Source organism: Puma concolor, chromosome D3 (genome assembly GCF_028749965.1).
Source record: "Puma concolor isolate L17-30 chromosome D3, mPumCon1.1.hap2, whole genome shotgun sequence".
NCBI classification, from domain to species: domain Eukaryota; kingdom Metazoa; phylum Chordata; class Mammalia; order Carnivora; family Felidae; genus Puma; species Puma concolor.
The window spans coordinates 5,692,081-5,719,514 of NC_141678.1; the positions used below are offsets into that span (position 1 = coordinate 5,692,081).

The 27,434-nt window shown below is 60.7% G+C and overlaps 1 protein-coding gene across 28 annotated transcripts in view; it reads left to right on the forward strand.

Annotated features, from left to right (window-relative positions):
• The window catches only part of NCOR2 (nuclear receptor corepressor 2), a 213,716-nt gene that overhangs the window by 73,399 nt on the left and 112,883 nt on the right, over positions 1-27,434 (forward strand). For 26 of the 28 annotated variants that reach the window (XM_086681460.1, XM_086681458.1, XM_086681476.1 and 23 more), the window contains 5 exons: positions 498-625; positions 2,213-2,390; positions 9,115-9,294; positions 13,264-13,377; positions 23,288-23,344. In XM_086681460.1, coding sequence (XP_086537586.1) covers positions 498-625; positions 2,213-2,390; positions 9,115-9,294; positions 13,264-13,377; positions 23,288-23,344 — 657 coding nt within the window. Of the gene's footprint in view, positions 1-497; positions 626-2,212; positions 2,391-9,114; positions 9,295-13,263; positions 13,378-23,287; positions 23,345-24,904; positions 25,895-27,434 lie in introns of those variants that run through there. The other 2 variants (XM_086681470.1, XM_086681483.1) reach the window with 2 other exon arrangements.

Here is a 27,434-nt window from a genome sequence, read left to right on the forward strand (position 1 = left end):
AAGAAGGAGAGTTTTGTCTGAAGCTCGTTTCCCTTCTGACTTTGGCCGCACACACGTGGGTGGGTTTTCTTTTCACAGACAAGACAGGGGAACCCCAAGGTGGCCCCTTGTTTTGGAAGCTGGTCTTCGAGCCTCACAGACCTGTGCCCTGCAGTCTCACGCACACACCCTATCCCCTCAGTGCCCCGCTAGACACGCGGGCTGTGCCCTTTCCAGCCGCCCGCTACCAGGCGGGCTCGGTGGTCTCATCGGGGAGGAGGGCGTAATCGCACGTGCTGCAGGTGCCAGTGTGGGGCCGGGTGAGGGACCGCGGCGGCACGGCACAGGGTGCATGTTAGCCGGCGACTGGCCCCGGGCACGCCCTCTGGCCACCCCGGGCGTCCGGAGCCACGCGTGGACGCGGATGTGGCCCCGCGCAGGAGCGAGCGCCCGGCTGCGCCCGTGACCGTGGAGCGGGGCCGTCTTGGCTCACCCGCTTCCTCGGCCTCTCGCTGCAGGACGTCGGGCTGCTCGAGTACCAGCACCACCCCCGTGACTACGCCTCGCACCTGTCGCCCGGTTCCATCCTCCAGCCCCAGAGGAGGAGGCCCTCCCTGCTGTCCGAATTTCAGCCCGGGAACGAGAGGTGAGGAGAGGCTTGCACGCCGCCTAGCTGGGAGCCGCGGGGTCGGTCCTCAGGCCGGGGGAGGAGGCAGGAGCGTGCAGGGCTGGTGTTAAGTCGGGGGGCTGCCGTGCCGTGCGCCTGCCCTCGTCCTGGTGCAGCTGTGACGTGGGGCGCGGTTGCGGGGGGGCGGGGAAGGGCCACGTGGCCCTCCGACTTTGCAGCGTGGGCCTTCAGTGGTCCCTGGGGGCGGGGGGTAGTCCTAGGCAGGAGGGGTCGACCGCCAAGATGCGGAGGGGCGGGGCTGGGGTGCCGGTGAGAGGGACAAGTCCCGCCTGGGTGCACCCGGGCTGCCCCCTCCTCCCTCCCGTTGCCTTCCCCTTTTCTCCCAGTCCCTCTCCGTCCCTCAGCTACCAGCCGGGGCCCTCTGGTGTCTGCCTGTGGCTGGGCCTGCCTGTCCTTAAATCCGGGGGGAAGGGGATGAGCCCGTGCAGCGGGACGGGGACCCCAGTGAGGGGAGGGCCGAGGCCAGAGCGGGGCCCCAAGATGCAGGAGATCATAACAGCACTGACCGCTAAGAGTCCTAAGCTCAGATGTCACGTGCTGGCCCATTCTAGGCTGTGGGCGCACGACGGCAGGCGGCCCTGTCTCCAGGGCAGACGCCTCACAGACACCCACAAGATGACTCCAGAATGAGGCAGGTGACCCATTTATTAGCTACAGGGTGAGCAAGGTATTAGCTCTCTGGCTGGGGTGGCCAGAAAGGCCTCTCAGGGGAGGGACGTTTGTCCGATATGTAGCCGACCATTCAGAGAGCTGGTAAAGGCCTTCCAGACAGAGGGAACAGCATGTGCAGAGTCCCGGAGGTGAGCATGTTCTTGGAGTGTTCCGGGCAGGCATCAACTTGAAACGCATTTTAGCAGAGGGGTATTTAGGCTGTCCGGTCGGGAGCAGTAGCCGGGGGCGGAGTCTGGGAGTCCTGGCCGTGCTGTGTGTGTTCAGGCAAGGCCATGTCCTCTCTGGCCCAGTTTTGACCTCTGCAGACTGGGGAGCAGGGTTGAGGAGAGCCGGTCGGGAGTGTTAGGCTGGACAGCTCCCGTCTCTGCCCCAGGCAGCTGGCTGAGCTGGGAAGGACGCAAGGCCAGCTTTAGCAGCCAGAGTGCTGTGGTTGGCTAGTGATGTCTGCCCCGGGTGGGGGATGTGCAAACAACAGCATGTGTGTTACTGCCTGTGTCGGACCCACAAGGCTTTTTGGATTCGACCGTGCCCATGAATCACCCGGGGTTCTTGTTTACATGCACGGTCTGACTCTGTAGGTCTGGGGTGGGACTCAAGGCTGTGCGTTTGTAGCCGGCTCCAGGCGGGGCTGATGCTGCTGGCCGTGGGCCGCTCTCGGCAGCGCGGGGGTGGGGAATCACCAGTACGTTCTCTTCCTATTAACATAGCGAGTGCTGACTCGTGGGAGGACGAGTCTGGGATTGAAGCTTGCCTCGCTGTGTGCCCTTGGCCAGATGGGCACTTCTCCCTCAGGGTCGCGGAGGGCGGGGCACACGGCAGGTGCTCGGCCTGGAGGGCGGCAGCTGCGAGGCCCTGTGTCCTTGCCTCCCGCAGGTCCCAGGAGCTCCACCTGCGACCCGAGTCCCACTCCTACCTGCCCGAGCTGGGCAAGTCAGAGATGGAGTTCATCGAGAGCAAGCGCCCTCGCCTGGAGCTGCTGCCGGATCCCCTGCTGCGGCCCTCACCCCTGCTGGCTGCGGGCCAGCCTGGGGGCTCGGAGGACCCGTCCAAGGTAAGGCCCGGCCCTGGCTGGGAGCCCCTGAGGACCTGGGTGCTTCTGCGGCCGCACTGGGTGCAAGGCAAGGGGTGGGGGCGGTGGGCATGCCAGGTGGGGCACAGCTCGGGCCGAGGGTGGGCAGCGAGAGGAGGGGCCGGGACCGAGGTTGGCTCGCAGGCCGCTTCCTGGCCGGACGGGGGCCTGCTCCTACCTGAACGCGTCTGGCCTGCGGGGCCACCATGCCCCCCCACATGCCCCGGAGACCTCTTTCACTTTACTCCTCTTTAAAATGGAAAGTCGAGGGGCGCCTGGGTGGCGCAGTCGGTTAAGCGTCCGACTTCAGCCAGGTCACGATCTCGCGGTCCGGGAGTTCGAGCCCCGCGTCGGGCTCTGGGCTGATGGCTCGGAGCCTGGAGCCTGTTTCCGATTCTGTGTCTCCCTCTCTCTCTGCCCCTCCCCCGTTCATGCTCTGTCTCTCTCTGTCCCAAAAATAAATAAATGTTGAAAAAAAAAAAAAATTTAAAATGGAAAGTCGAGGGGCTCCTGGGTGGCTCAGTCGGTTGGGTGTCTGACTTCGGCTCAGGTCCTGATCTCGTGGTCTGTGAGTTCGAACCCCGCGTTGGGCTCTGTGCTCACGGCTCGGAGCGTGGAGCCCGCTTCGGATTCTGTGTCTCCCTCTCTCTCTCTGCCCCTCCCCCGCTTGCTCTCTGTCTCTCTCTCTCAAAAATAAAATAAAAATGTAAAAAAAAATTTTAAGTGGAAAGTCGAGCGGAGCTGGTGGGGGCGAATGTGCACAGATTAAGTGCCTACGGTGTGCTGGTTGGGGAGGTGGTCCTGCTGTTTCAGTAAACCTCAGGACAGTGGAGGCTCCATTTCACACAGAGGAAGCTGACAGAGGTGCTAATGGAGGGATCGCAGCCAGTGGCCCGGACTGTCCATTAGGGTCACCTAACTGCCCCCGAAGCTGTTTTACTGTCACTGCCTGGGATGGGGCAGGGACCGCGGCCAGGTGACATGCCCGTCCTTGGCCGGCTGAGGGATGGACGTCACTGCTGCACATGCTGAGTGTTTCTCCACAACTAGCTCGTTAGCAGCCTCCCGCCTGGTGGGTGAGGTCAGCGCTTCTCTTACTGCGGCCCTGGTGGGGGTGGGAGCAGGCGAGGGGGTGGACGTGGCCCACTCGGGCCTGTGTGTCCTCTTCCCTGCCTGATGCCGGATAGCATGGATCGGTGGGATTTCTGGCCGGTGCAGGGCCTTCGCTGGGGGGCTGGCGGGGGAGGAGGGCTCTCGGGGCGCTGACGACGGCAAGACGGTGCTAAGCGGGTGAGCCGGGTCCTGTGCCAAGCGAGTGTCGTGCCGTTGCGTCATCTCGGCCCCACTCCCGTGATCTGCCATCTCCTTTTGTAAAGGAGCCCCGGGCCCCAGGCTGAGCGAGCGGGAGCCACTCGCCCACGTCGCTGAAGGCCAGGCAGCCTGGGTCTGCAGCCCATCCCTGCCCACCAGGCTGCCCTGGTCCTCAGGCTTCCCGTCTGGTCCCGCTAGCCGGCCATCGGCCTCCCTCCTCCCAGTGCCCGCCACGCCCCCCGCCGTGGGCACCTGAGTCTGTCTCCTCCGCTGGGGGAGGGATGTTGCCGTTAGAAAAGCTGTTTCCCGAAGAGAGCCTTGGACGGCTAGGGGAGAGGGGTATGTGTGGAGGGGCAGAGGGCCAGGTCAGTGGTCCGGCCAAGGGCCACGCCAGGGCGGTCTGATTTCCTCCCTAGGGACTGGGGCCCCCAGTGGGCTGTGGCCCGAGCTCCTGTCCAGTTCTGCCCAGAGAACAGGCTGCCAGTTGTCTCTGGCCAGCTGCCCGCCCAGCCTGGCTCTCCGGAACGGTGGCTTGGAACCTCCTGAGGGTCTCCGTGCCTCTCGGTAGCTGTGATCGCCTGCTCGACCCTCTTCTTGAAGTTCCCTGGTGGGCTCCCTCTCCCTCTGTGAGCCTTAGTCTTTGTGTCTGTTTCTGTTTCTCTGTGTCTGTCTTCTCTTCCTGGACCTTGGGGGTCAGGGGAGTGATGGGCCCGGCACAGGGGCCACCTGGACCCTGTTCTTGCCCCAGGCTGCTGAGAGCATTTGGAAAGTTCGAGCAGATTTGGGCAAGAGAAGAAGCCAGGAGGGAACACAGCTCTGCAAGTGTTCAGATGTTTTTTTGCGTCTGCCGTGTGGAATTTAGCCGGACGCATGAGACAGGAATTCAGTGCAATTTTTTTTTTTTTTTTTTTACCGCCCCGCCCCCTGCCAGCTGTGTTCCTTTTTCATATAAAAATGTTCTGTTTTCTAACGCTTCCCTGCCCTTGAGCCGCTGGAGTTTTGTGGTATTGGGCTTCCTTTGGAATTCACCAAACTTTGCTTTAGGGGACTTTAGAGCCATCACGCACAGAACCACTTCTGAAAGTCCCTTTGTGTGGTGGGGCTCTGTTGGCTGAAAGGGACAGAAAACCCATGTCAGACTCACTTCAGCATGGGTCTTGGCTCATACGACTGAAATCCAGGGTTGGTGGGCTTCAGGCACAGCTTGATTCAGGTGACATGAATGTCACCAGGTCCCCATCTCTTGGTCTGCCATTTTTCCTGTGGTCTTGTGTTAACAAGAAGGCAGTTTGAGACTCCGGGCCTTCCTCTTCCCATGTTCAAGGCCGGCGAAAAGGGAGAGATTTCCCTCCCATCTCCACATTTCCTGCCCACAGCTGTTTCCCTCCTTGCCTGTGTGTGGGGTCCTTGCCTGTCTTGGAACCCATTGTTGTGATTGCCACAAGGGGGTAGACTCGGAGGGTCGGAGGCCAGCCCTGCCCCTTCCTGAAGTTGGGACGAGGGGGGGCCTCCCCAGCCACAGGTCTTTTGCTGCCTGTGTCTTTAATTTTGCATAACGCGTTTTTCTCTTCTGTGTTGGCCCGAATTTTACACCAGGGGCATCTGATGGGAAAAATGGTGCCAGCTGCCTACCTGGCGACCGGCTGGGGTGTGGGTTTGTTGTGTTGCTCCTGTGGCTTTGGGCTGAAGTGAATCCGGCCAGCAGCCATCGGGAGAACCATCTGGAGGTCCTCTAGCCAGGCTCCCTGGGTCCCAGTCCTGGAAAACCTGGTCCTGGAGAAAGCGCCCTTTGCCCTCTGGGTGTGCCTTTTCTTTTTAAGTCGAGGTGAAATTTACATAACCTGCAATTAACCACATAAAGCGAACAATTCTGTGGCATTTAGTGCATTCTCAACGCTGGGCAACCACTCGCTTCCACTAGTCCCAGAACATTCTCATCACCCCGAAAGGAGATCCCACACCCATTAGCAGCCACTCCCCATTCCTCCCTCCCCAGCGCCTGGTGACCACCAGTCTGCGCTCTGTCTTTCTGGATTTGCCTGTTGACATTTCCTGTACGTGGAGTCATGTAATCCGTGGCCTTTGCTGTCTGGTGTCTTTCACTCAGCATCGTGTTCTCAAGGTTCAGCCACGTTGTGGCACGGCCCAGGGCTTTGTTCCTTTTTCTGGCTGAGTCACGTTCCGTTGTATGACGATCCACGTTTTGTTGGTCTGTTCAGCCATTGATGGACCTACTGCATTTTTGCTGATCATAAAAGCTAAGCCTGAGCTTCGAGCGATAAGAAGCCATTGAAGAAGACCCGCTTTTATTCATCGAGAATTTAAGGAGAAGTTTTCCAGCAACCTTGTCAGCAGTTCCCAGCCGTTGCCACTTGCTTCGTCTGACCCTTGCACTGACCTTGCCAGCTTTAGGGATGGAGGCCTTCTTTTTGCTAATGTTGCTTTTGAGATCTATTCCTGGGCTGGGATTCTGTTGATCTTCCTTTCTTGGTCCTGGCGGAAGATCCGAGAGGGGAGGGGAGGGAAATGTTTCTTACAGCGGATAATGCTGCTCGGTGCCAGGAACCTCCTCCCCTGCCACCTCGTATCTCAAGAACCCTGGGAAATGACGGAGCCTGCGGGCAGAGACCAGCCGAGTGCCCTGGCCGCGTAGAGGAAGGGGCAGAACTCAGTTAGGGGCTGGGGGCGGTGGCATGAGAAGGCAAAGCGGATTTCAGCTGGCCCAGGAGGTGGAGTGGGGCCCTGTGGGCAGAGAGGATGGCCTGTGCAAAGGCCCTCAGGTGCCAGAGGACGTGAGCTGATTCTCGTTTGGTATGTCTGGGGCCAGGTGCCCGTGGCACTCGTGTCCACCAGCATGGGCCTCCTGTTGGGGAGTAGTTAGGTCCCCAAGCCCAGCGAGTGTCTTTCTAGGGAATTTTTCATCACACAGTTTGCCACAAATTTCAGGGGTCCTGGACTCTAGAAGAGATCTTGCTCGCGCTTGCCTAGCCATGCCGTTCTTTGAGGTAAATAAATGCGTGCTCTGGACCCTGCTTCTGCTGTGGAACACCCGGCAGCCTGGTCTCGTGGTCCGCCCACCTCCAGAGGGTATGATTGAGGTCCGACCTCGGCCTCTGGTGCCCTCTGAGCCAGGGTTCCGTTGCATTGTGGCTGGTGACCTCAGGCATGTCGCTGAACCTTACTGGGTCTCAGTTTCTTCATCTGGGAAATGGGGAAAACGCTATTTATTCCTACTTCTTAGGGTATTTGTGACAACGACCTGAGTTAAGACTTGTGAATTGCGAAGAGCAGAGAGGTTGGCAAACTTAGTAAGTTTCAAACTTAGTGCTCAGCCCGCTCTTGTAAATAAAGTTTTATTGGCACGCAGCCATGTTCATTTGTTTGTATCTCGTCGGTGGCTGCTTTCCCAATACAGTGATGGGTGAGTAATTGGGCAGAGTCCAAGATGCAAACCTGAAATATTTTCTATCTAGCCTTTTACAGAAAAGCGTGCTGGCCACTGGCTTAGAACAGCACCAGGCAGGTGCCTTCAGGTTCTCAGTTTCCTCATCTGTGCAATGGGGACAAAGTAGCAGGTCCCTGGAGGGCTGCTGCGGGAGTCTGGTGGGTAAGTTGTGCTGAGAACTGGGATGGGCCGAGTCAGGAGCGGTGCCTGGTTTGCTTTCTGGGGTTTCCCTGTGGAGGTGGCCTGAGCAGCGTGGGGGCCAGGTGGTTGAGGGACTTGGGGCCTTTTCTGCATTTCCCATGAAGGTTCTGAGCGTGGAAGGCCTGGGAGTCCTGATGCCAGCTGTCCCCATGTCTCAGTTGGGAACAACGGGGGCAGAAGGCAAACCCAGTGACATCCTGTGAACCTTGGGCCGTGGACCTTGCCCAAGGGGGTCTGTAGGGGGGAGAGGCGTGGATGTAGGAGAGAGTGGCCTCTGCTAGTCCCGAGATGGGGAGCACTTGGCAGTCCCTGGGGCTGCAGTTGTCCTGGGGAATAATGTGTCCTCTGTCCTCCGGTGCAGCTGCCTGGGGGCGGGGAGGCAGCCGCCTGGAGCTCCTCCCGGGGCCTCCTCTGCCAGCAGCTGCCGGCTTGGCCTTGCGGCTGGCTCCGGGCGCGGGCTGGGTTCCGCCTGTGCTGACGGGCCCGGAGCCCAGGTTGTGGGGCAGGACGGTCTCAGCCACTGCACAGGAGGCACTTGTGTGCCAGGGCCTGAGCTGAGCCCTTTGTGCTTCTTCGCCGGTCCCAGTCTCACAACAGCCTGGGAGGTGGAAATTGTCCCATTGTACAGATGAGGAAAGAGAGGCTAGAAGCAGACTTGATCTGCCTGTGGTCACAAGGCTGGGAGGGGGCCGAGTGGGCTGGGATTTGAACCTGGGGCCATGCAGGTGAGTGCTCAAGTCAGGACTGCGTTTTGTTTTGTTTTGGTTTTTTTTTTTTAAACCTCCCCCCTGCGCCCCCATATGCTCCCAGCACACTGGGTGCTCAGTAAACTTCAGCTGGTGGAACGAAGCGTCAAACAAATAGCCCAATGAAGGATCCCCTCGTTTGTTTAACCCAATTTTAAAAACAGCTTTAGGGGCGCCTGGGTGGCTCAGTCGGTTAAGCAGCCGACTTCGGCTCAGGTCGTGATTTCGCGGTCCGTGAGTTCGAGCCCCGCGTCGGGCTCTGTGCTGACAGCTCAGAGCCTGGAGCCTGTTTCAGATTCTGTGTCTTCCTCTCTCTCTGCCCCTGCCCCGTTCATGCTCTGTCTCTCTCTGTCTCAGAAATAAATAAACGTTAAAAAAATTTTTTTTTAAAAACAGCTTTAGCACACACAGAGTAACTGTCAAAGAAGGAAAAGCAGGAAAATACTAGTCAGTGAAAGTAAGACAGCATCCCCCACTGCGGACAGCGACTCTGATCTCTCTGCCTCTTGTCCTGTGGTTTTCGTGCAGGTGGGGGCGGGGGTGGGTAGGGGGTACAAAACCAGTCTTGCCCTCTATGTAACTTTCTGTGAAGTTGCCAGTTCGGACAGAGCATTGTGAATAACTGTCCACGGAGGGTCCGCTGAGGCCTCGCCTTCAGGGATCCGACATGCGGGTCTCGACGTGCGGGTCCCGGTGCTCACCCTTGGGGAGTCTGGTTCGGTGGGAGGACACCGGCAGGCAGGTGGGGCAAGAGAGGGGGCGTCTTATGGGAAGAGGGGGTGGTGAAAACTGGCCTCCAGGAGGACAAGGGATCTGACCTTTGCGGAGCGGGCAGGGGGCTGGGCAGGGTGCACCGGTGGGAGTGGTCAGCAACCCTGTGTCTGGGACGTGGGGACCGTCGCGACGGGTGTCCGCTGTGGCTGGGAACCTGGGGAGCGAGGGGGGGGGCGCCGGCCGGGGTGCCCCTTGTGCTGACCCCGCGCTCCTCTCCTCTCTGCCGCAGGACCGCAGCCTGGCGGGCAAGCTGGAGCCCGTGTCTCCCCCCAGCCCGCCGCACGCCGACCCTGAGTTGGAGCTTGTACCTCCGCGGCTCTCCAAGGAGGAGCTGATCCAGAACATGGACCGGGTGGACCGCGAGATCACCATGGTGGAGCAGCAGATCTCCAAGCTGAAGAAGAAGCAGGTGCGGGCGCTTGGGGAGGGTGGCCCCCCGGGAACACCGGGCACAGGCGTGGGCGCGTGTGCTGAGCCTGCCCACCTGCCGGCTCGTGTCCTTGCCCTTACGTTCCCCGGGTGAGAGTGCCGTTTTGAGGGGCGCGCTGCCGTCCACGGAACTTTCTGCGATGGCGGAAATGTTCCAGGTCTGCCCCGTCCGCAAAGGTAGCCGCTGGTCACGTGTGACACGTGTTGGTGCGGTTAAGGAGCTGAACTTTTAGCTTAGTGTAGTTTGAAGCAAAGAAGCCTCGGGCTTTGTACCGGCCAGCACGGGGGTGGGGGCGAGGTGAGGATTCATAGCCAGGCTCTCTGAGGCCTGATCTCCTTTCTGCCGCTTCCCAGTGATGCGCGATGCCCGGGCGGGCAGTTAACCGCTCTGAGCTTCTCTTTCCTCATTCGCAACCTGCCTCTCGCCGGGGCTCTGGAATCGGGATGGGCGGGGCCTCCCAGCCCTGCCTCGGAACAGTCGCGTCCCCCAGCCTCGGTTTCCTGTCTGTGAAATGGGCCCAGACGAGCCGGCACGTGGCAGGGCTGTGAGGAGGGGATGGGCTCGTGCCGTGAAAACCGATCCTCGCGGGAACTCTGGAGACCAAAGAAAAGTTAGCACAGAGATCTGGGATGTTAATTGTAGAGTTTAATTTTAACAGTAATCGCTATGCACTTAGTTGACGATCCGCCTTTTCCCTGCTCCTCCCGTGCTTCCCTTTGGTATCTTCCCGTCTCTGCTCAGACGTGTCCTCCGCGGAGGCCTTTGTAGGAGCTCTCGTCCCCAGCCACCCTCTCTCCCGGGGCCAGCAAATCCAAAGTCTGGCCTGATGCCTGTTTTCGCAAATAAAGTTTTACTGGCACAAAGTCACACGTTGTCAGTGGCTGCTCTCGAGATAGGACGTCAGAGCTGAGTGGTCAGGACAGACACCGGGTGGCTGGGGGATGAAGCCTCTACTCCCGGGGCCTTCCCCGGAGAAGTTTGCCACCCCCGTTGTGCCCCGGCGCCCTTCTTGATGACCTTTCCTGCTTTGTTACACCGTGGGCCCCCCGCCACGGCGGTGTGAGCAGGGTCCTTGTCTCCCCGCTCCCTGCTGTGCTCCTCGCAGTGCTGGTGCATCGTAGGTGCTCGTTAGAAACTGCTGCTTGGGCCGCTGTGACACCGGCTTGACCCCGAGAAGCATCTGGGTTTCCCCTGGGAGAAGCAGGGTCACGCTTCATGCCCTCTAGGTAAGGGAGTCTGGGCTCCAGGTAGGGTCAAGGGCCGCCCTGGCCACCAGGGGCCGTGAGTCAGGCCAGTTCGGGACCGCTTAAGCAGGGTTGGATGGCTGTATGGGCTGTTGACGGATTCCCAAGGGCATCAGGACTGGTGCTTACACGGAAGAGCTGGGACTGGGGGACGGTCCTGAGGCGGGCTGCTCATTAAGGTCGAGCAAGGTGTCCCTGACCTGCGGGGACAGTACGTGGGTCTGCAAGATGGTGGCTCAGGCGTCCCGAGAGGGGGCCGGGCCCTGGTCGGGGTCAGGCAGCATTTGCACGGGCCGGGAGAGAGTACGGGCACCTTTGGTCCCTCCCGGCCTGGCTTTGGGACAGGGCTATAGCTGCGGGTCGTGTGCACGCGTCTGTGACTGTGGCTGGAAGCCAGGCAGCCCAGCGCAGCCCTTGACGGGTTTTTTTTTTTTTTTTTAACTGAAATCCACAGAGCGTTTTAAAGTGAACAATTCACTGTCATTTAGCACCTCCGTGGTGTTGGGCCACCACCCTTCTGTCTGGTTTCGGGACATTTTCATCTCCTCTCAAGGAGGCCCTGTACCCGTTAGCTGTCATTGCGTATCCCCTCCTCTCCCACCGGCCCCTGATCTGCGTTTCTGTCTTTACGGGTTTACCCGTTCTCGGTGTTTCGTATTAGCGGAATCCTATGACACATAGCAGGTGTCTGCGCTGCCTTCCTTTCTTCCTTTCTTCCTCTTTTTTTTTTTTTTTTAAAGTAATTTCCAAGTCCAACACGCGGCTTGAAGTCGTGACTCCGAGATGGTGTCACGTGCTCTACCGACCGAGCCAGCCCAGCGCCCTTTCGTTCCTTTTCAAGGCTAAGTCGCATCCACTGTGTGGATGGACCGCGTTCTGTGCATCCAGTCACGTGTTGATGGACGTGGGGCTGTTCGTACCTCTTGGCTGCTGCGAATAGAGCTGCCGTGACCGCTCGTGTTCACGTTTCTGTGTGAGCTGCTCTGTCCGTTCTCTCGGCTCTGTGCGCAGGGGCGCAATTGCTGGGGCGCCTGGTAGCCCCGCGTGTAACATTTTGAGCACCTGCCCCCTTTTACCTTCTGGCCCCCGGTGCACGGAGGTCCCCGTCTCTTATGTCCTCACCAGTGCTTGTTTCTCTCCGCGTTTCTGTTGGCGTTTACGCCGTCCCGACGGGCAGAAGGGGTCTCTCGCTGTGGTTTCATTTGCCTTCGGTAGCCGGTGTTTATCAGGCTCTGTAGACAAAGCCCTCTTTATGCGCATCCTCTTTGATCCTGGAGCAGCCTTACGGGGGGGGGGGTGTTCCCCCGTGCTCCCCCCCCCGGCGGGAGGTGCTCCCCCCCGGGGGGAGGTGCTCCCCCCTCCCTCTCTGAGGAAGACACTGAGGGTCAGAGAGGTGTGGTGACTTACCCAAGGCCACAGAGCTGGTGTTGGAGCAAGGTTTGAACCCCGGCCCCGGTGGAGCTCTGATTCGCCAGGGTCTCTGTGCGTCTCAGGTGGTGTTTCTCATCGGTGCCTCAGGGCGGACCAGCTTCGCGAACGGGAGACAGTCTGCTTTCCGCCTGCCCTTTCTGGCTGTGTGCTTCTTCCATTTCTTTGCTTCGTTGTTTTTTGTTTTGTTTTGTTTTTTTGCACTTTTTGCAGGGGGATTTCTCTGTTCTGTCAGATGCTGACTGCCCTTCTGGAAGCTACTGCCAGGGGTCACTGTGGGGCTAAGGCAGCGTGGCTCTACCAGCCAGGCCTTGGTGCCGGCAGAAGCCAGGACTGGATTTTCCGGCTCTTTCCACGTGCTCTTCTCTTGGCTGCCTTTTTGACTTCACGGCAGTTTGCTCCGTGGTCGTGGGCAGGCCGTGCGTCATGAGCGGAGAGCGTGTCTGTTCTCACTCGGCATGTTCTCAGATGGCACACACCTGGGCATCGGTCTTCTGTGTGACCCTGGGCCGGTGTCTTAGGCTCTCTGGTCTTTACTTTTCCTTTTCGGTACAAAGCAGACAGCAGCACAGAGGGATGCTCTTTACGGCGTTTGGAGGAAGACGGTCTAGTACAGAGGCCGCGAGGCAGACGAGGGTCAGAAGCTGCCTGTTAGGTGCTGGGTGCATTGCTGGGGGCCTTGAACCCTCGTACCAGCCCTCTAGGGTGGAGGTTTCATTTTCCCCGCTGAACAGAGAAGTTCAGCAGTTACCGACTCAGCAAGTGTAGAAATAGGGCTCCAGGCTGCACACTTTGGCTCTGGAGTCCGCACGGCCTCTCCTGATGCCAATGGTACTTGTAGGGCGGATAACGGAGGGTAGCCGCCGGCTTTTCGTGGCCACCCCCCCCCGCCCCATCCACGCGGTAACTTGTCCGGGAGGCCTGGCGCTGAGCCCCGTTTTACAGATAAGGAGACCGCAGCGCATCAAGGTCCAGGAGCTGCTCGCTTTTGCTCACCTGGCTCGTAAGTCGACAGAGTGGGATTCGAACGCAGGAAGGCCGGCCACACAGCCCGGAGCCTGGGGTGGGCCCTTCCCTGCCGAGCTGGGGGCCTCTCCAGGGCCCGGAGTCCCCTGGTGGGTGACTCAGAGGAAGTGGTTAGCAGCCTGACTTCCTGTGCGAGTCCGCGGGGCCCGTCGCCTGCCGGGGCCGCGGGGCCGCCCTCCGCCATGGGGGTGCTGCAGTGCGCCTTCCGCCTGCCAGGCCGCTCACCGCTGCGCTCTCCCCTTTGCCACAGCAACAGCTGGAGGAGGAGGCCGCCAAGCCCCCGGAGCCCGAGAAGCCCGTGTCGCCGCCGCCCATCGAGTCGAAGCATCGCAGCCTGGTGCAGATCATCTACGACGAGAACCGGGTACGCCCTGCCCCGGCCCGAGGCGCCCCGACTCCCTGCTCTCCTGCCCGCCCTGGGCCGGCCTCCGGGTGGGGTGCGGGTTTCGCCGCGAGGGGCCTGGCTCTCTCCCCGGGCCTCAGCATTCCCGACTGAGAAACGGGGACCTCTGCCGTCTCCCACGCGCGCACACGGGCCTGAGCGGGAGTGGACGGGGCGGCCCGGCGTGGACCGCGGCTGGCCTGTGGGATGCGGTGTGGAAGTGTAGGCGCCAGGTTGGGGGCGGGCCTCAGGGGCCAGTCGATTGGAAGGTTGAGGTGGGAAGGATTGGGCAAGCGGCTTGGCATTCGTGCCGGAGAAATTCCTGTCGCGGGGAAGACGATACTGATGTTATTGTTACAGACGATAACGGCAAACGTTAAGTGAACGGCTCCTACGTGCAGTGGGCCAGGTTCTTTACGTAGCAGTCTTGGGAGGGTGGGTACAGCGACCGTTTCCATTTAACAGAGGGAGAAACTGAGGCCCAGAGACACTAGGTGACTTGTCCAGAGCCACACAGCTAGGAAGTGGTGGACCTGGGACTTGAACCTGGGGGCCATCAGGTCCTAGATCGTGAGCGCTGGCCTCTGCGGACGTTGAGGCCTGGAAGGGGCCTTTGGCATCGTTGAACACAGGGTCTGTAGCAGGCTGATGTGGAGGGCCGGTGCTTGGTGATGGGAGGGGGCCCAGTCTTGGGGGAGTGGCTTAGGGCACCAGAGCAGAGTGTCTGCGGGGCCCGAGGTGCCCTGAAGTGGAACCCGGTATGTCAGGATGTCTGGTGAGGTGCTGAGCTCATTGTCATCCCAATGAAGCCAGCGAGAGCTCAGCTTCCACGATTTAGAGTTGGCTCTTTGCACGTGTACTCGGGGCCTGTGGATCTGAGTTGCCTCCCTTATTTTGCAGATGAGGAAACTGAGGCCCAGAGAGGGACCCGTTCCTTGTCTTGAGGTTACAGAGTGAAGTGTGACAGATGGGGGGCCTCGTCTCCTCTGGGCCCCCACTCCCGCGCAGGGGTCCTGGCCATCTTTCCCAGCCGTCTGTGCGATAGGCTCTGCCTGGGTGCTGGGCCAGTGTTCACAGCGCGGGTGGGGGCCGGGAGGGTACTGGGGCCAGGGGGCTGCTCTGGAGCCTGGGAGCCTGTGCTTGGCGCCCGTGGCCGTGGCTCCGGGGCAGGAACCCCTGGATCAGTTGGACTGGCTATGCTTCCGCCTGTTGAGGTAGCAACAGATACGGGCCGAGACTGAGCCTGCCGGGGGCCCAGAGCTGCGTGCTGGGCCTTGCCGGGCCGGTCGCCCTCCCGTACCCCGGCCCTGTCACAAGACGATAGGGGCGCTGAGGGGTCACGTATGCTTTAGCTGGGTGCCGTGGGTTCACGTCGCATCTTTATCACGCCTTGGCCGGGTGACCTTGGGCAAGTTACTTAAACCTCCCTGTGGCTCACTGCAAAGCGATGATGGTTCCGGCACCTTCCTTGCACGGCGGCTTGAGAATTGAATGAGCTCCTCATGTAGCGCCCTTAGAGCAAGGCCTGGCGGTGAGCGACTGCTATTTGGTGTTTGTTGTGGCCATGCTTCTTTTCTGGTGATTGTTTATGTTTTGCAGGATTTCACTTAATTCCCTCCAGATCTGTACCAAACAGGTACTCTCTCCATTTTACTCATTAAGAAGTCGGGGCCCAGAGAGGGAAGGTGAACTGCTTGAGGTCGCACAGCAAGTGAGCGTTGTGGCCGGGAATCGGAGTCAGGATTGAGCCGACTCCAGGAACCTGTGGCGGAGGGCACTGGGGCAGGGCTCCCGCGTGTTGCCCCAGGTGGCTCCCCTGCCTACCGCCCCCCCCCCACCCCCCCCCGCCCTCCGATCCTCAGGTGACAGGGCAGGCGTGCTTCTCTCCAGCAGCTGTGGAGGCAAGTTGGTGGCTCTGCTCAGGATGTCACCACACTGCCCTTGCTCCTTGCCAGGGGCTGGCACTCCAGCAGGCTGCAGCCCCGAGCCCTCCGGGACCGGGTGAACGCAGAGGCACAGGCCTTTGGTGCCCCGGTGGGAAGCCCGGCCTGCCTTTCCCTGGGGTTTGTCCTTCAGGTCGCACCAGGTTCTCCCCAAAGAGCTGTGGCTGCAGATCCCATGGGTCTTTGGCTCCTCGGCTCAGCACTCCCCTCCCCCAAGAGCAGTTCACACACCCCCTCCCGGTTCTTAGCCAGGATGGTCTCTCTGCCAGAATTGCCGCCTCCTTCTGTCCAGGGTCCAGGTTTTCTGCAGCTTCTGTGTGAGTGGGCAGGCGGGGGTGGGGGGGGGTGAGGCGGTGGGGGAAGAGGAGGGGGGACTTGGATCCCAGGCAGGCCGCCACCCGGATGAGCTGGGCCATTTGTTTTAGTCTCGGGTGTTTGGCTGCTCTGGGTCCCGGCCGCGTTCTTGAAGTCACAGGGTTGGTTGTGACTGAGATCGTGGCTGGGGGGGCTTTGTAAACTGTAAAGTGCCATACCAGGAAGGGTCCGGTGAGTCAAGACTCTTGGATACAAGAAACAAAAACTCAGCTCAGGTTGGTTGAGGCTGAACGGGGTCTATAGAGTCTTGAAATTACCGTGAAATTTGTTATTTCAGGTATGGGTGGATCCAGGCCCTCAAATAAGATGTCGGGGAGCTCTGTGTCCCCATCCCCGCTTTCCCCGCGTGCCGGAAAGCCTGCTGCAGCTCTAGGTGCCCCCACCTCCCAGGGTGGGGGGTCCGACTATACTGAGTGGTCAGGGCTGGGACTCAGCCCTGCCCTTGGAGACTGACCGCTGCCCCACCCCCAGGGCTAGATGCAGGGAGGGGGATTCTCCCAAGAAGAGCTTGGGACTTGCAGGCACTTGCAGCCTGTGCCCCCCACCCCGGGCTGGTGATTACCACGATGGGGCCCCAGGGTGCTGGCATTGCCCGGTCTGCTCCCGCACCCCAGGCTGGGGGCTTCCTGCCCACATTCGCGATTTCATTCCCATGTCCTTGTGGTGTAGCAGTGGCTGGGTTAGGTTACGTGACGCTCCATGATTTCCCCGAGGCCTCATAGCTAGTGAGCGGCCGCTTAGGACTTGAACCCTGCCTGGCTCCCCAGCTCCCGGGGGGCTGAGAGCAGGCCCCTGCCGGGTAAGTTCAGGTTCCCTGGGGGCATTAGACACATTCTCTTCATTTGTTCGTTTATTCATCCATTCGGCAGCCCTGTAATTGAGCACTTGCTCTGCGCCCACCGCCGTTCCAGGCAGCCATGCACAGCGGTGACCTTGGCCCACTGGCATTAACTCTGTGGTCTGGGAGACAGAATCACACCCACACATCACACCGTGGATCCCAGAATTTTGCCCTCGTTGTCGCTGATTCCCCTTTTCCTCCCTTCGTTTATGCCCCCACTCTGCCCCAGCCCCACCTGCCTTTGTTCTTCGTGCCTCAGGGCCTTTGCACTGGCTGTGCCCTCTGCCTGGAGCTCCTTTTCCCCACTAGGCTCACCTGCTCCTTCAGCAGTTTGCTCAAACCTCCCCTTTTCAGCAAGGCCCATTTTGTCCCTCTGTTTAATCCTGAAAAGCTTCAAGAGACGGGTCTCCCCTTCCTGGCTTTGATCTTCTCTTTTGCCCTTGCTCCCCCTCCTCTGGGCGTGGTTCGTATTTTATTGTTCATTTTGTTTATCGTAAGCAGAAGTTCTGTGAGGACAGGGATCTTTGTCTCCCCAGCACCTGGAACAGTGCCTGGCACATAGTAGGTACTCAGTAAACATTTTTTGAATAAATGCAGGATGATAGAGGGGAGGGGAGACACTTCCCCCTGGAAGGGTCGTCTGGTTTTGGGGGTGCCGAGGTTGGTCCCTGGCCCCAGTGGAGGTTAGCGTGGAGGTGGGGGGGTCCCTCCCTGCGGTCTGAGCCTCAGGGCCTGGAGGCTGGGTGGGCAGGAAGCCCCTCAGCTGCCTTTGGCAGGAGCAGCCAGAACTTCCCGCCCCTTGGGGGATCAATAGGATTAAATTTTAATCCTCCTTCCTTTCCTGCTGGTTCCTCTGAGAGGTGGATGACAAGGGTCTGTCTCTAAATGCCTTGCCGGCTGGAAAACGCAGCTTCCCTGCCGGGCACGGCCTGCCTGGCTTTTCTGCGTCTTGGACTCTGGCTCATTATCCATTCGGGGCACATGGATGAGGCGCCCAGCACGCACAGCGGGAGCCAGCTGAGCAAGGCTTTTCCTGCCTCCCAGGAGCTGCCTGTGTGGGCGGGGCCGGGCAGGTGCACACAGATGCCGAGCAGGAGGCAGTGTTTCTGCAGGCCCCTGGGGGCAGGACTAGGCGGGGAGGGAGGGAGGGTGGTGGGCCAGGATTGGGAAAGGCTTCTTCGAAGCAGTGGGTGGGCCCTCACCCCTGAGGAGGAGGGCGTTCGGGTGTGTGGGGGTCACGGCACAAGCCAAGGCTCAGCGAAGGGACAGGGTCTCCTTTGATCTTCAGTGGGAGTGTGTGAGGGGCGGGAGGTAAGGCCTACGGGTCTAGGATCACGTCCACGCTTCAGGGTTCTGGTAAAGCAAACACATGAGGTGTACAAATAAACACCAGTTTGCCTGGTGCTGACTCTAGAGGAACTTGGGGCCCTGGGCAATTGAGGCAGGCTTCCCGGCGGAAGCAGGACTTGAACTAGGTGTGCAGAAACGGGCGCTATCGGCACAAGCCGGAAGGGTATTTCCAGGGCGGACGACCCCCACCTGTTCCGAACACGGTGGGGAGGCTGAACTTACGGGGGCTGAGCGCATGCACGCACACAGGTGCACACACGTGTTTGGGTGGACCCCTCTGGGTGACTGTGTGCACGTGCGCGATTGCGAGTGTGTGCGTTCTCTGCGCATTGCTGAGCGACGAGGAAGCCAGAGAGCAAGAGCCACATCTTCTCGCGTCTCCCGTTTCCGGCATCTTACTAGTAAGGTTTTTATGTAGTGTGATTAGGGGCGCCTCGCTGGCTTAGTCGGCAGAGCACGTGACTCTTGATCTCGGGGTCGTGAGTTCAAGCCCCACATTGGGCTACTTTAAAAATAAAGAAATGAAAAGAAAATAAACATCTAATACGATTAGGGGTGAGCAGGACAGAGACGAATAATGCCGTCGGTAGTGATGCCGATGAGACTATCAGTAGCTGAGACCAGGAAGCATTTTGTAGAGCATTTTGGGGGTCCAGGCGCCCCGATGCCCAGCTTCAGACTCCCCCAGCCCATCCTGCGTTGGGGTTCAGGGCTTTCAGAGCGCAGGCTCTGGTCCAGTCCCCAGCACGGGCACCTGCACTGGGCTCCCGCCTCTGTGAGCCGTGTCTGTGACGGGCCATCTCTGCCACTCCTGGGGTCCAGAGTTCCTCCAGGTTTCCTCTTCTGCACGTAGAGAATGTCGGCCTAATGAGTACGTTAGGACGGATTCTGCCTCCCTGCCACGTCTCCCCCATCACGCCCCGTGAACGCTCTGGGCAGCGTGTCGAGGCCCCGCGTACAGATGTGTGTGCTCAACTTCCGGGGTAAGCGCTGGTCTGAAACGCTGCCGTGCTTGGCATGTGGGCCCGTGGGCGGGGGGGTGGGTGGGTGGGGGGGAGGGGTGCTGTGGCCGGGGCCTGGGGGAGGGGCGCCGGGGTCTCGGGCTTTCTGGGCGGGTGGGTGCGTGGGCGCTGCCCCCTCTGTGGAGGAAGGGGTTGGGGCCTGGAGCTCAGGCCCGACTGGGAGCTGAGGAGCTAGAACAGGGATCTGTGGCAGGGGGGTGGTGGGGTGAGGCTCCGAGCCCCTGCCCGAGAGGAGGAGTGCGTGCGTGCGTGTGTGTGTGTGTGTGTGTGTGTGTGTCGCTGTGACTCGTGTGCACGTATGGGACGTTATCGCGGTTTTTTTGTGCATTTCCACACCCGCGCGTCCGCAGGCACCCTTGTGCGACCTGTGCAGATGTGCGCAAGTGGGTGTGCTTGGGGCGCGTGTGTGGTTGGTCGTTTACACTTCACGGATACGCACGTGCCCGCACCTAGCGCGTGTGGCCGTGGGCGTGGGTGTGAGTCGGCTTGTGTGGCACCCACGTGTGCGCACGTCTGCGCCTTTGTAGACGGAGGTGCGGTGTTGGCCACGTGGGCGGGGCTCGCGTGCACCTCTCTGTGCAGGTGACCCAGGCACAGCCCCCAGGCTCTGTGGCCACGTGGACCCCGGGGCCCCCTGCAGGAGTGCAGGGTCTCGAGCGAGACCCTCACCTGAGCCCCCACATCTGGTGAGAGCTCCTGCCCCTCCCTTCCTGTTGGCCCGAGCTTCTGGGTTTGTCCTCCGCACGGGAGCCGCCGGCAGTGGCCTCCCAAAGGCCAGGGGCAGCAGGGGCCCCATGGACCCTCTGAGGGGTTTGGCTTCGGTCGTCAAGGTGGGGAGAGGCTGTCCGCCCGGGGGGCGGGAGGGAGTTTCTGGCGCGGTGCTGAATCCACGGCCCGCACCTGTGCTCCCCACCGTGCTCCTTGCTGGGGGGGCGGGGGGAGGCCCATTTGAAGGGGTCCGTTAAGAGAGACTTCGTTCCTTGCAGGACGTCCTTGTAAAAGTCCTGGGGGGTTGGTGCCTTGAGTGAGTGTGGCCGTTTTGCAGATGGGGAGACTAAGGCCCAGGTCAGTGGAGCGGCTCGCCGAGTGTAGAGAAGAGCTGACTCCTAGACGTTGCCACCGGTGGCCAGGTTGTGGCGGGAGAGCCCAAGAGGCAGGACCTCCCTCCGGCCCCCCCCCCCCCCCCCCCCGCCGTGAACTGGCCAGCGATTCCTCCCACTCCACCCCTGCAGGCTGAGCCAAGAAATGGGGTTGGGCCGAACGGAGCAGGAGCAGGAGCAGGGGTATGGTGGCCGGAGGAGAGGAAGTGCCCCCAGCGAGGCACGAGGAGGTGGGGGTGCTGGTTCAGGGCCTGCCGGGTCGCAGCCTCTGCCTGGCGCGTGTCGGGGCCACCGAGTACGAGCCGAGGCCCTGTGCTTCCTGTCCGTAGCTAGCCCTTAATGTGGCACCTACTGTGTGCCAGATCCTGGTTTCGGAGCGTTCCAGCTGCCTGAGGCGGTGCCGTTGTGACCCGTCTTGTAGAGGAGGAAGCTGAGGCTCAGGGAGGTGGAGGGACTCGCCCGAGGCCGCGCAGTTAGCAGACTTGAACCCAGGCCAGCTGGCTGTGACGCGCTTGCTCTGGGGCACCGCGCTATCCAGCCTTTCCGGTGCCGCGGCATCTCTGGGACGGTTTCACGGAGGGTTTCTTCGGGTAAGCTGTGGGTGTGCCCTCCTCTGGAGACCGAGTCGTGCCTTAAAGGGCCCCAGAGTTGCCGAGGGCCGAGCAGTGGGGCCCGGGGGAGTGTTGGGAGCAGGGGGACTCCCACGGCAGGCACGCGCTGCCTGCTCGCCCGCGTTCCCTGCGGCTTTGGCAGGTTAGGAGGGGACTCTTCCCTGCTCTCTTCTCCAGGGGCTGCCAGAAGCCCCCCTCTCTAGGTGCCCGCGTTCCTGAGAGTGAGGATGTGGTCGAAGCTGGAATCTGCTATAGTTCATAGGACGCAGGCTTCTGGAGCTCCCGCCGTGGGCACTGGGCCCAGATCCAAGACCCCTGCTTACCTGTGTGATGTGGCAGTTTCTAGTGGCCTGGCCCCTCCAGCCGTGCCCTTCCTGCTCTTGGCATTTCTTTTTTTTATCTAGATAAGAAGTTGCCACTGATCCCCACAGAACCTCGGGAATGCACAGAAACTCCTCTTCATCCGTCAAAACCCACCCCATGTATCCCTCCTGTTACCTTTCTGGAGAAGCCGTGCCTTGCCTGTGCACCATACATACCTCTCTCTGCCCGAGCAGACTAGCCCTGTCCTCACTGTCCTTGACCAGCTGCTCTAATGTTAGACTTCGGTTTATTGCAGGCAGGGGCTGGGTCTCATTCAGCCCATGTTTTGCCCCAGTGCTTTATTTTTCTTTCTGTATTTTTTTTTTCAAGTTTATTTCTTCATTTCGAGAGAGAGCAAGTGAGCAGGGAAGGGCAGAGAGAGGGAGAGAGAGAATCCCAAGCAGGCTCTGCACTGCCCGCGCGGAGCCCGACCGATGTGCGGCTCAAGCCCATGAAATGTGAGGTCGTGATCTGAGCTGAAGCCGGGAGTCAGGTGCTCAACCGACTGAGCCCCCCCGGTGCCCCCGCCGCAGTGCTTAATACGGAGTGGGCCCTCAGGAAGCGTTTGGGGGGCTGATGTATCCCTCCCCCACCCCCTGCCCATTTCTTCCCTTGACCTGCTTCAGGAATTCTCCCGTCTTCAGCCGCATGGTGACACTTTCTCTTGCTCTGAGCTATGGCCAGGGCAGGGACACCTGTCCCCCAGCATCAGACATACTGGTCCCAAGCTTAGGGGTGGCCCTGTGTGGGACCTGGCCTTTGTCTTTCTTTCCTCTCGGAGTCCGGAGATGAGAAAGACCTTTTCCTTACACGATCTTTCTGTGCCTCGGTTTCGTGGTACGTTAAACGGGGACGTGTCATTTATGCGCCTCGCGTTGTGTTTGGGTGCGACTTAAATATCGATAACGCCTGCTTTGTGCTCAATGCTTGGCTCGTAGCAGGTCCCCGATAAAGGGGCCGTCGTTACAGTGATAGATCGCCCCCTGATATTTTGGCCCCCAGCCACACGCTGAGGCTGCTGGTCTCGGGGTTTTGGCTGTGCACGAAGGGGGCTGAGAGCATGGCTTGTTCACGGGTGGGCTGGGCCCAGGGCTCTAGGCGGAGCTCGTTCTAGGTGCCAGCTTGAGCCCACCTACACACCCACTGTCCGTCTGTCACGGGGAGCCAGGAGAGGGCTCCCGGCCCCCCTCCTCCCTGCCGCGACACCGGAGCCTGCGCCTCGAATTCTGTCGTCAGCCACGTTCCCCAGGGCTCAAGGTCACCCTCTTTTAGTGGGTCTGCATCGGGGGATCGTCAGAGGTGACCTGCTCGGCCGCCCGGCCCCCTCCGGATACCGGATGGTCTCCCTGAGTTTGGCTGAGTCGGGAGCACCGGCCTTTCCCGGCCGCGAGAGGACTTAGGTCTCCCACGTGCGTGCCGTGGGCACCCCGCTTCGCGTGGCACGCAGCGGCCCGGATCCGACGAAAACCCCGCCGAAGCCGCCGTCCGCGGTTCTCTGCGCACCCCTTCCCCCAGCTGGCCCCGGGCCATCCTCTGGGCCTCCCGAGAGCAGGCCCTGGTGGTCCCGGGCCGGGGGCCCGCGGGGCCTGGCGGAGGCACAATGTCCGCCTTCATGGCTGGGCCGGAGGTCCAGCCTGCTGCATTCACAGCCGCCGAGCACTTTCTGCCACATGTTCCTGTTTTCCTAATAAGTCCTGGGTTGTGAGTGGGGAGGGAGGCGGGGAGGCCCCAGGGCAGCTCAGAAATAGTCACATGATTGTGAAATACAAGAATCCTAGAAAGGGTATCTCTGAGAGCCTCTGTGTCCCCCCCGCCCCCCCCCACTCCCTGGCTGGCGCACTAGCTCTGAGGTAATTGCAGACACCCAGCCAGCTTCCAAGTGAAGGAAGGCATCTCGGGCCTGGCGGAGTGGCCTGCTGGCGGGGAGCCGTGCCCACAGCGCTGTGCCCCGGCCGGGGGGGGGGGGCGGGGGCGGGGGTTGGGCCTGAGGGTTTGGGGGGGCCAGGCAACGGAGAACACCGTGCATTTGTTGGAATCGAAACTTGGCCGGCTTGCCAGGGACGCCACAGGGGTATTGAGGCCCCTCTGTTTGTCTCCAGCGTGGGGAGGGCTTGCGCGGGGACCCTGGCGCCCCCTCCCCCCCCACCCCCCCACCCCGGGGCCGTGGATTGGCTGCTGGGCTGGGCAGCTGCCTGCTGTTCCGGAGACCTCTATTTATAATCTGTTCTGTTTTTTTTTTTTTTTTTTTTTTTTTTTTTAATTTCTCCTCCTCCCCGTCACCCTGCAGAAGAAGGCTGAAGCCGCCCATCGGATTCTGGAAGGCCTGGGGCCTCAGGTGGAGCTGGTGAGCTGGGGAGGGGGGGTGGCGGTGGGGGGGCAGCTCTGGGCAGGGGTGGCCGGAGAGGTGGGCAGGGAGGCAGGTGGGCGTGGAGGGGAAGGAGGAAGTCGGCTGTTGCCAAAGGCGGCCCGGTCCTCTGGGGAGGCAGGAAATAGACGCTTCTGATAAGGGGGACTGGCCGATAGCGGGGCGGGTGGGGGGTGGGGAGGCGGGGAGCTGGCTGTCCCGCGGCCAGGACCCACCGGAGCTCCCCCGCCCCCAGTCGGGCTAGCTCAGCGTGGGAAGCCTTGCTCTGGGCCGGATGATCTCTGCCAGCTCATCACTGTGTGGACCCAAGCTCGGTTTCCCCATCTGTGAGATGGGAATAGTAACCTGTGTCCCCTGGGGTTGTAGTGCAGATCGGCCGGATTAGCTTTCGCGAAGCGCTTAGCGTGGGTGCCTGGTGGACAGTGAGTGCTGAGCATTCGCTGGTATTCGTACCCGTGTGACGGGTGTCGGTGGCCTTTGCCCGGTGGGAAGATGCCATGTGGGTGGCAGGGCTGGGAAGCCGGCCCCAGGCCTCACCTCTCTCAGGCCCTCTGTCACCTTCGTGTGTCACCAGAGAGACACATGGAGGGAACGTGGACACTCTCAGCTGGTGGGAAACCTCAGCCCAGGAGGAATGGTCAGAGCCCCAGCTGCCCAGGCCCAGTCAGCGCCCCACTGGGGCGGCGTGTGGGGACACACGCACGCACACAAGATGGCCGTGAGGGTCCCCGTGCACGCGGACGCTCACGCCTGATACGGTCTTATGCATTTGGAGCCTAATTTTAAACTCGGCTCCACTGTGTGTTTGCTGAGTGGCCTTGGGGAGAGGACTCGATTTTCTTTTCTGTGAAATGGGAACACCAGGCTCTTTGGGGTGGGGGGGGGCGGTTCAGTGAAATGATGCCCCGTGAGGCTCACGTAGCACACCCTTGCCCTGCACTCGGCGGCCGTGAACACGTAGAGGGTTGAACTCTTTGCTCCTGGGGTTTTTTCTTCGGTGGCCGCTGCTCTCTGGCCTGGAGTCCTTGCGCTCAGGCCACTGTGAAACGGGGAGTGGCCCCAGGTCCTCAGGTCCTCCCGGAGGGCAGGGCCAGGCAGGCAGTAGGGCGCTCCCGAGGCGAGGGGGACAGGGCCTAGGGCCCCTCTGGGATGGGTGGCAGGCTCCCCTTCCGTTCGGGGGGCTTGCTTTCCCTGTTGGGTGTGATTTCTGGGGTGTCTCTAGGACCCTCGTTTTTTTTTTTTTTTTTTTTTTTTTGTTTTTTTTTTTTTTACATTTATTTATTTTTGAGAGACAGAGTGAGACAATGTGAGAGCAGGGGAGGGGCAGAGAGAGAGGGAGACACAGGATCAGAAACAGGCTCCAGGCTCCGAGCTGTCGGCACAGAGCCCAATGCCGGGCTCGAACCCACAAACTGTGAAATCATGACCTGAGCCGAGGTCGGATGCTCAACCGACTGAGCCACCCAGGTACCCCAAGACCCTCGTTTTTTAAAAAATAGCCTTCCTGAGATGTTCACGTGCTATACGATTCATCAGTTTAACGTATCCAGGGGCGCCCGGGCAGCTCAGTCGGTTATGCATCCAACTCTTGATTTCAGCTCAGGTCATGATCCCGGGGTCTCCAGATGGAGCCCTGCTTTGCGCTCTGGCCTGAGCGTGGAGACTGCTTAAGATTCCCCCTCTCCCTCTCTCCCTCCCTCTCCCTCTCTCTCTCTCTCTCTCTCAAAAGTGTGCAGTTCAGTACTTTCTAGGATTTTCGTGGGTGTGTGTGACATCTCTGCCATCCATTTCAGAACGTTTCACCGTCCGAGAAAGAACTTCGTGTCCTTAGCTATCACCTCCTTATCTTTCCGTTCCTCTCCTGTCCCCGCCTCCCACCGCTAACTTAACTTTCTGTCCCTACGGGCTTGCCTGCTGGAGAGCTCGTATCAAGGGACTCACACACTGTGTGGCCTCTTGTGACTGGCTTCTTTCACTCCCCATCACGCCCCCGAGGTTGGTCCGGGTTGTAGCGGGGTGTCTATGCCTCGTGCCTGTCGACGGCTGAATGATATTCCATTGTACGGATAGACCCCGTCTGTTGGGCCATTTATGCGCTGACAGGCGTTATGCTGTGTTTGCTTTTGGCTATTACAGGGGCTGCGAACATTAATGCACAAGTTTCATTTTTATTTTTATTTATTTTTTTATTTTGAGAGAGCGAGCGAGCCGGGGCCTGAGCAGGGGAGGGGCAGAGAGAGAGAGGGAGATGCAGAATCCGAAGCGGGCTCCAGGCTCCGAGCCGTCAGCACAGAGCCCCCACGGGGCTCGAACCCACGGACCGCGAGCTCATGACCTGAGCCGAAGTCGGAGGCTCAACCGACGGAGCCCCCCAGGCGCCCCAGGACACAAGTTTTTGTATGGACAGGTTTTCTTTGCCCTCTCATATACACCTGGGACCGGAATTGGTGGGCCATGTTCATTCTGTTTAGCCTCTTGAGGAATGGCGAGACCGCTTTGTGAATTGTGCCCCGTCTTCCGTTCCCACCGGTAAGCTGCTTCTTGCCTCAGTTTCCCCTTCTTGGCAATGAGGATGGCAGGACCAGAGGTGGTGCCCAGCCATTTCCAGACCTGGCGGCTCTCCCTTTCCCTTTCCTGACCTGATTAGTCCCAGGGGCCTCCTGAGGGGGGGCGGGGGGGGGGGGGTGGATGAAGGTCGCTGTGTCCGGATGCCCGAGGAGCGCCAGTGAGGGAGGCAGGGTCGGTCTCCCCGTGATGGTCTCCCTGTGAGTGGGGCAGGGCATCTGCTGGGCTCAGTCCGTGTGATTCTTTTTTGGGTCTCCGTGGGTGAGGGGGTTGTCCGCTGCTTGGGGGTCCCAGAGCAGAGACTTCCTCAAGGCTAGAGGCACAGGAGGCCGCGGTCTGGAGTGTCTGCCTGGTGGGCCGTGTGGTCGTCCCTGGAGCCCTCTGGAAGTCAGTGGGTTCTTGACTCGGTGGCTCTCGGTGGGGCCGAGGAGGAGACTCCCACAGACAGGGGGCCTGCTGGTGTTAGGCCTGTCCATTCTCTAGATGAGGCTCAGACCAGTGCCTTGTTTAGGGCCATGCGGCAAGAGTTGAGGCAGGGAGGTGAGCTGAGCCTGTGGGGCTGTGGCCAGCCGCATCTGCACGGGTCTGTGCTCTGTCTGGTCCCCAAAAGGCCCCAGTGGCCGGAGGTGTGCTCCAAGGAGAGGCAGCTCAGAGGCGTATGTACCCTGTGCCCGGGCTCCTTCCTGGAGGGCCCGATGCTGCGGACCCTCGGCCTGCGGTCACTGGGCTGTACCACTGTGGGATCCATTTCCGGGGGGCGGGGGAGGGGCTCTCTCATCTGTGGCCAGGGAGCCCCTAGCCCAGGGAGAGGCTGCCGGGCCTCAGGGACCGGGATGGTGCTGTCCGACCTCGCTGGGGTGGGAGGGGGGAGGCCTGGGCCTAGGAGAAGTTTGCTCTGGAAAGGAAGAAGATCGCGTAGGCTGGGCTGAGTATGCACCGCCCCCTCCCTCCGGCATCCCTGGGATTGGGGGGTCCAGGCCCGGCCTGGCGGAGGGGTGCTGGAGGGAGGGTGTGGGCCACCGTGGCCCCCGCCCCCTCTCCCCGCGGCTTTGAGTCATTGGTTTCCTTCCTGTTCAGAGGTGCTATTTTAAGAATGTGGTGTCACCAGAGGGTTGAGGGCCAGGGCTGACACTTCGTTTCTTAGCAGCTCAGTCCACCTGGGGTTGCTGGCTGCTCTCGGCCACCCTGCCAGCTGGCTGAAGTCAGGCCCGAGGGGGCACCCCCTTCCTTCTCCCAGAGACCAGCTCTGCTGTCCTTGTCATTTCTGCTTTACAGCCTTGCACGTCCCCTGCCTTGCGCTGTCTTTCTGCCCTCTGGATTGTTTGGGCGGCGCCCCCACTTTTAGAGGGGATGGAGGGACGGGGCGGGGGAGAGACGGGCCCAGGGCCTCCAACCAGGAGGAGGGTGGGCCTTCCCAGTGGTACCGTCGCGCTCTGCTGGGGGGAGGGGGCTTCCCTCTTAGGTGCTGTGTCCCCTTGACAGGCGGTTGGAGCCGCCATATTGG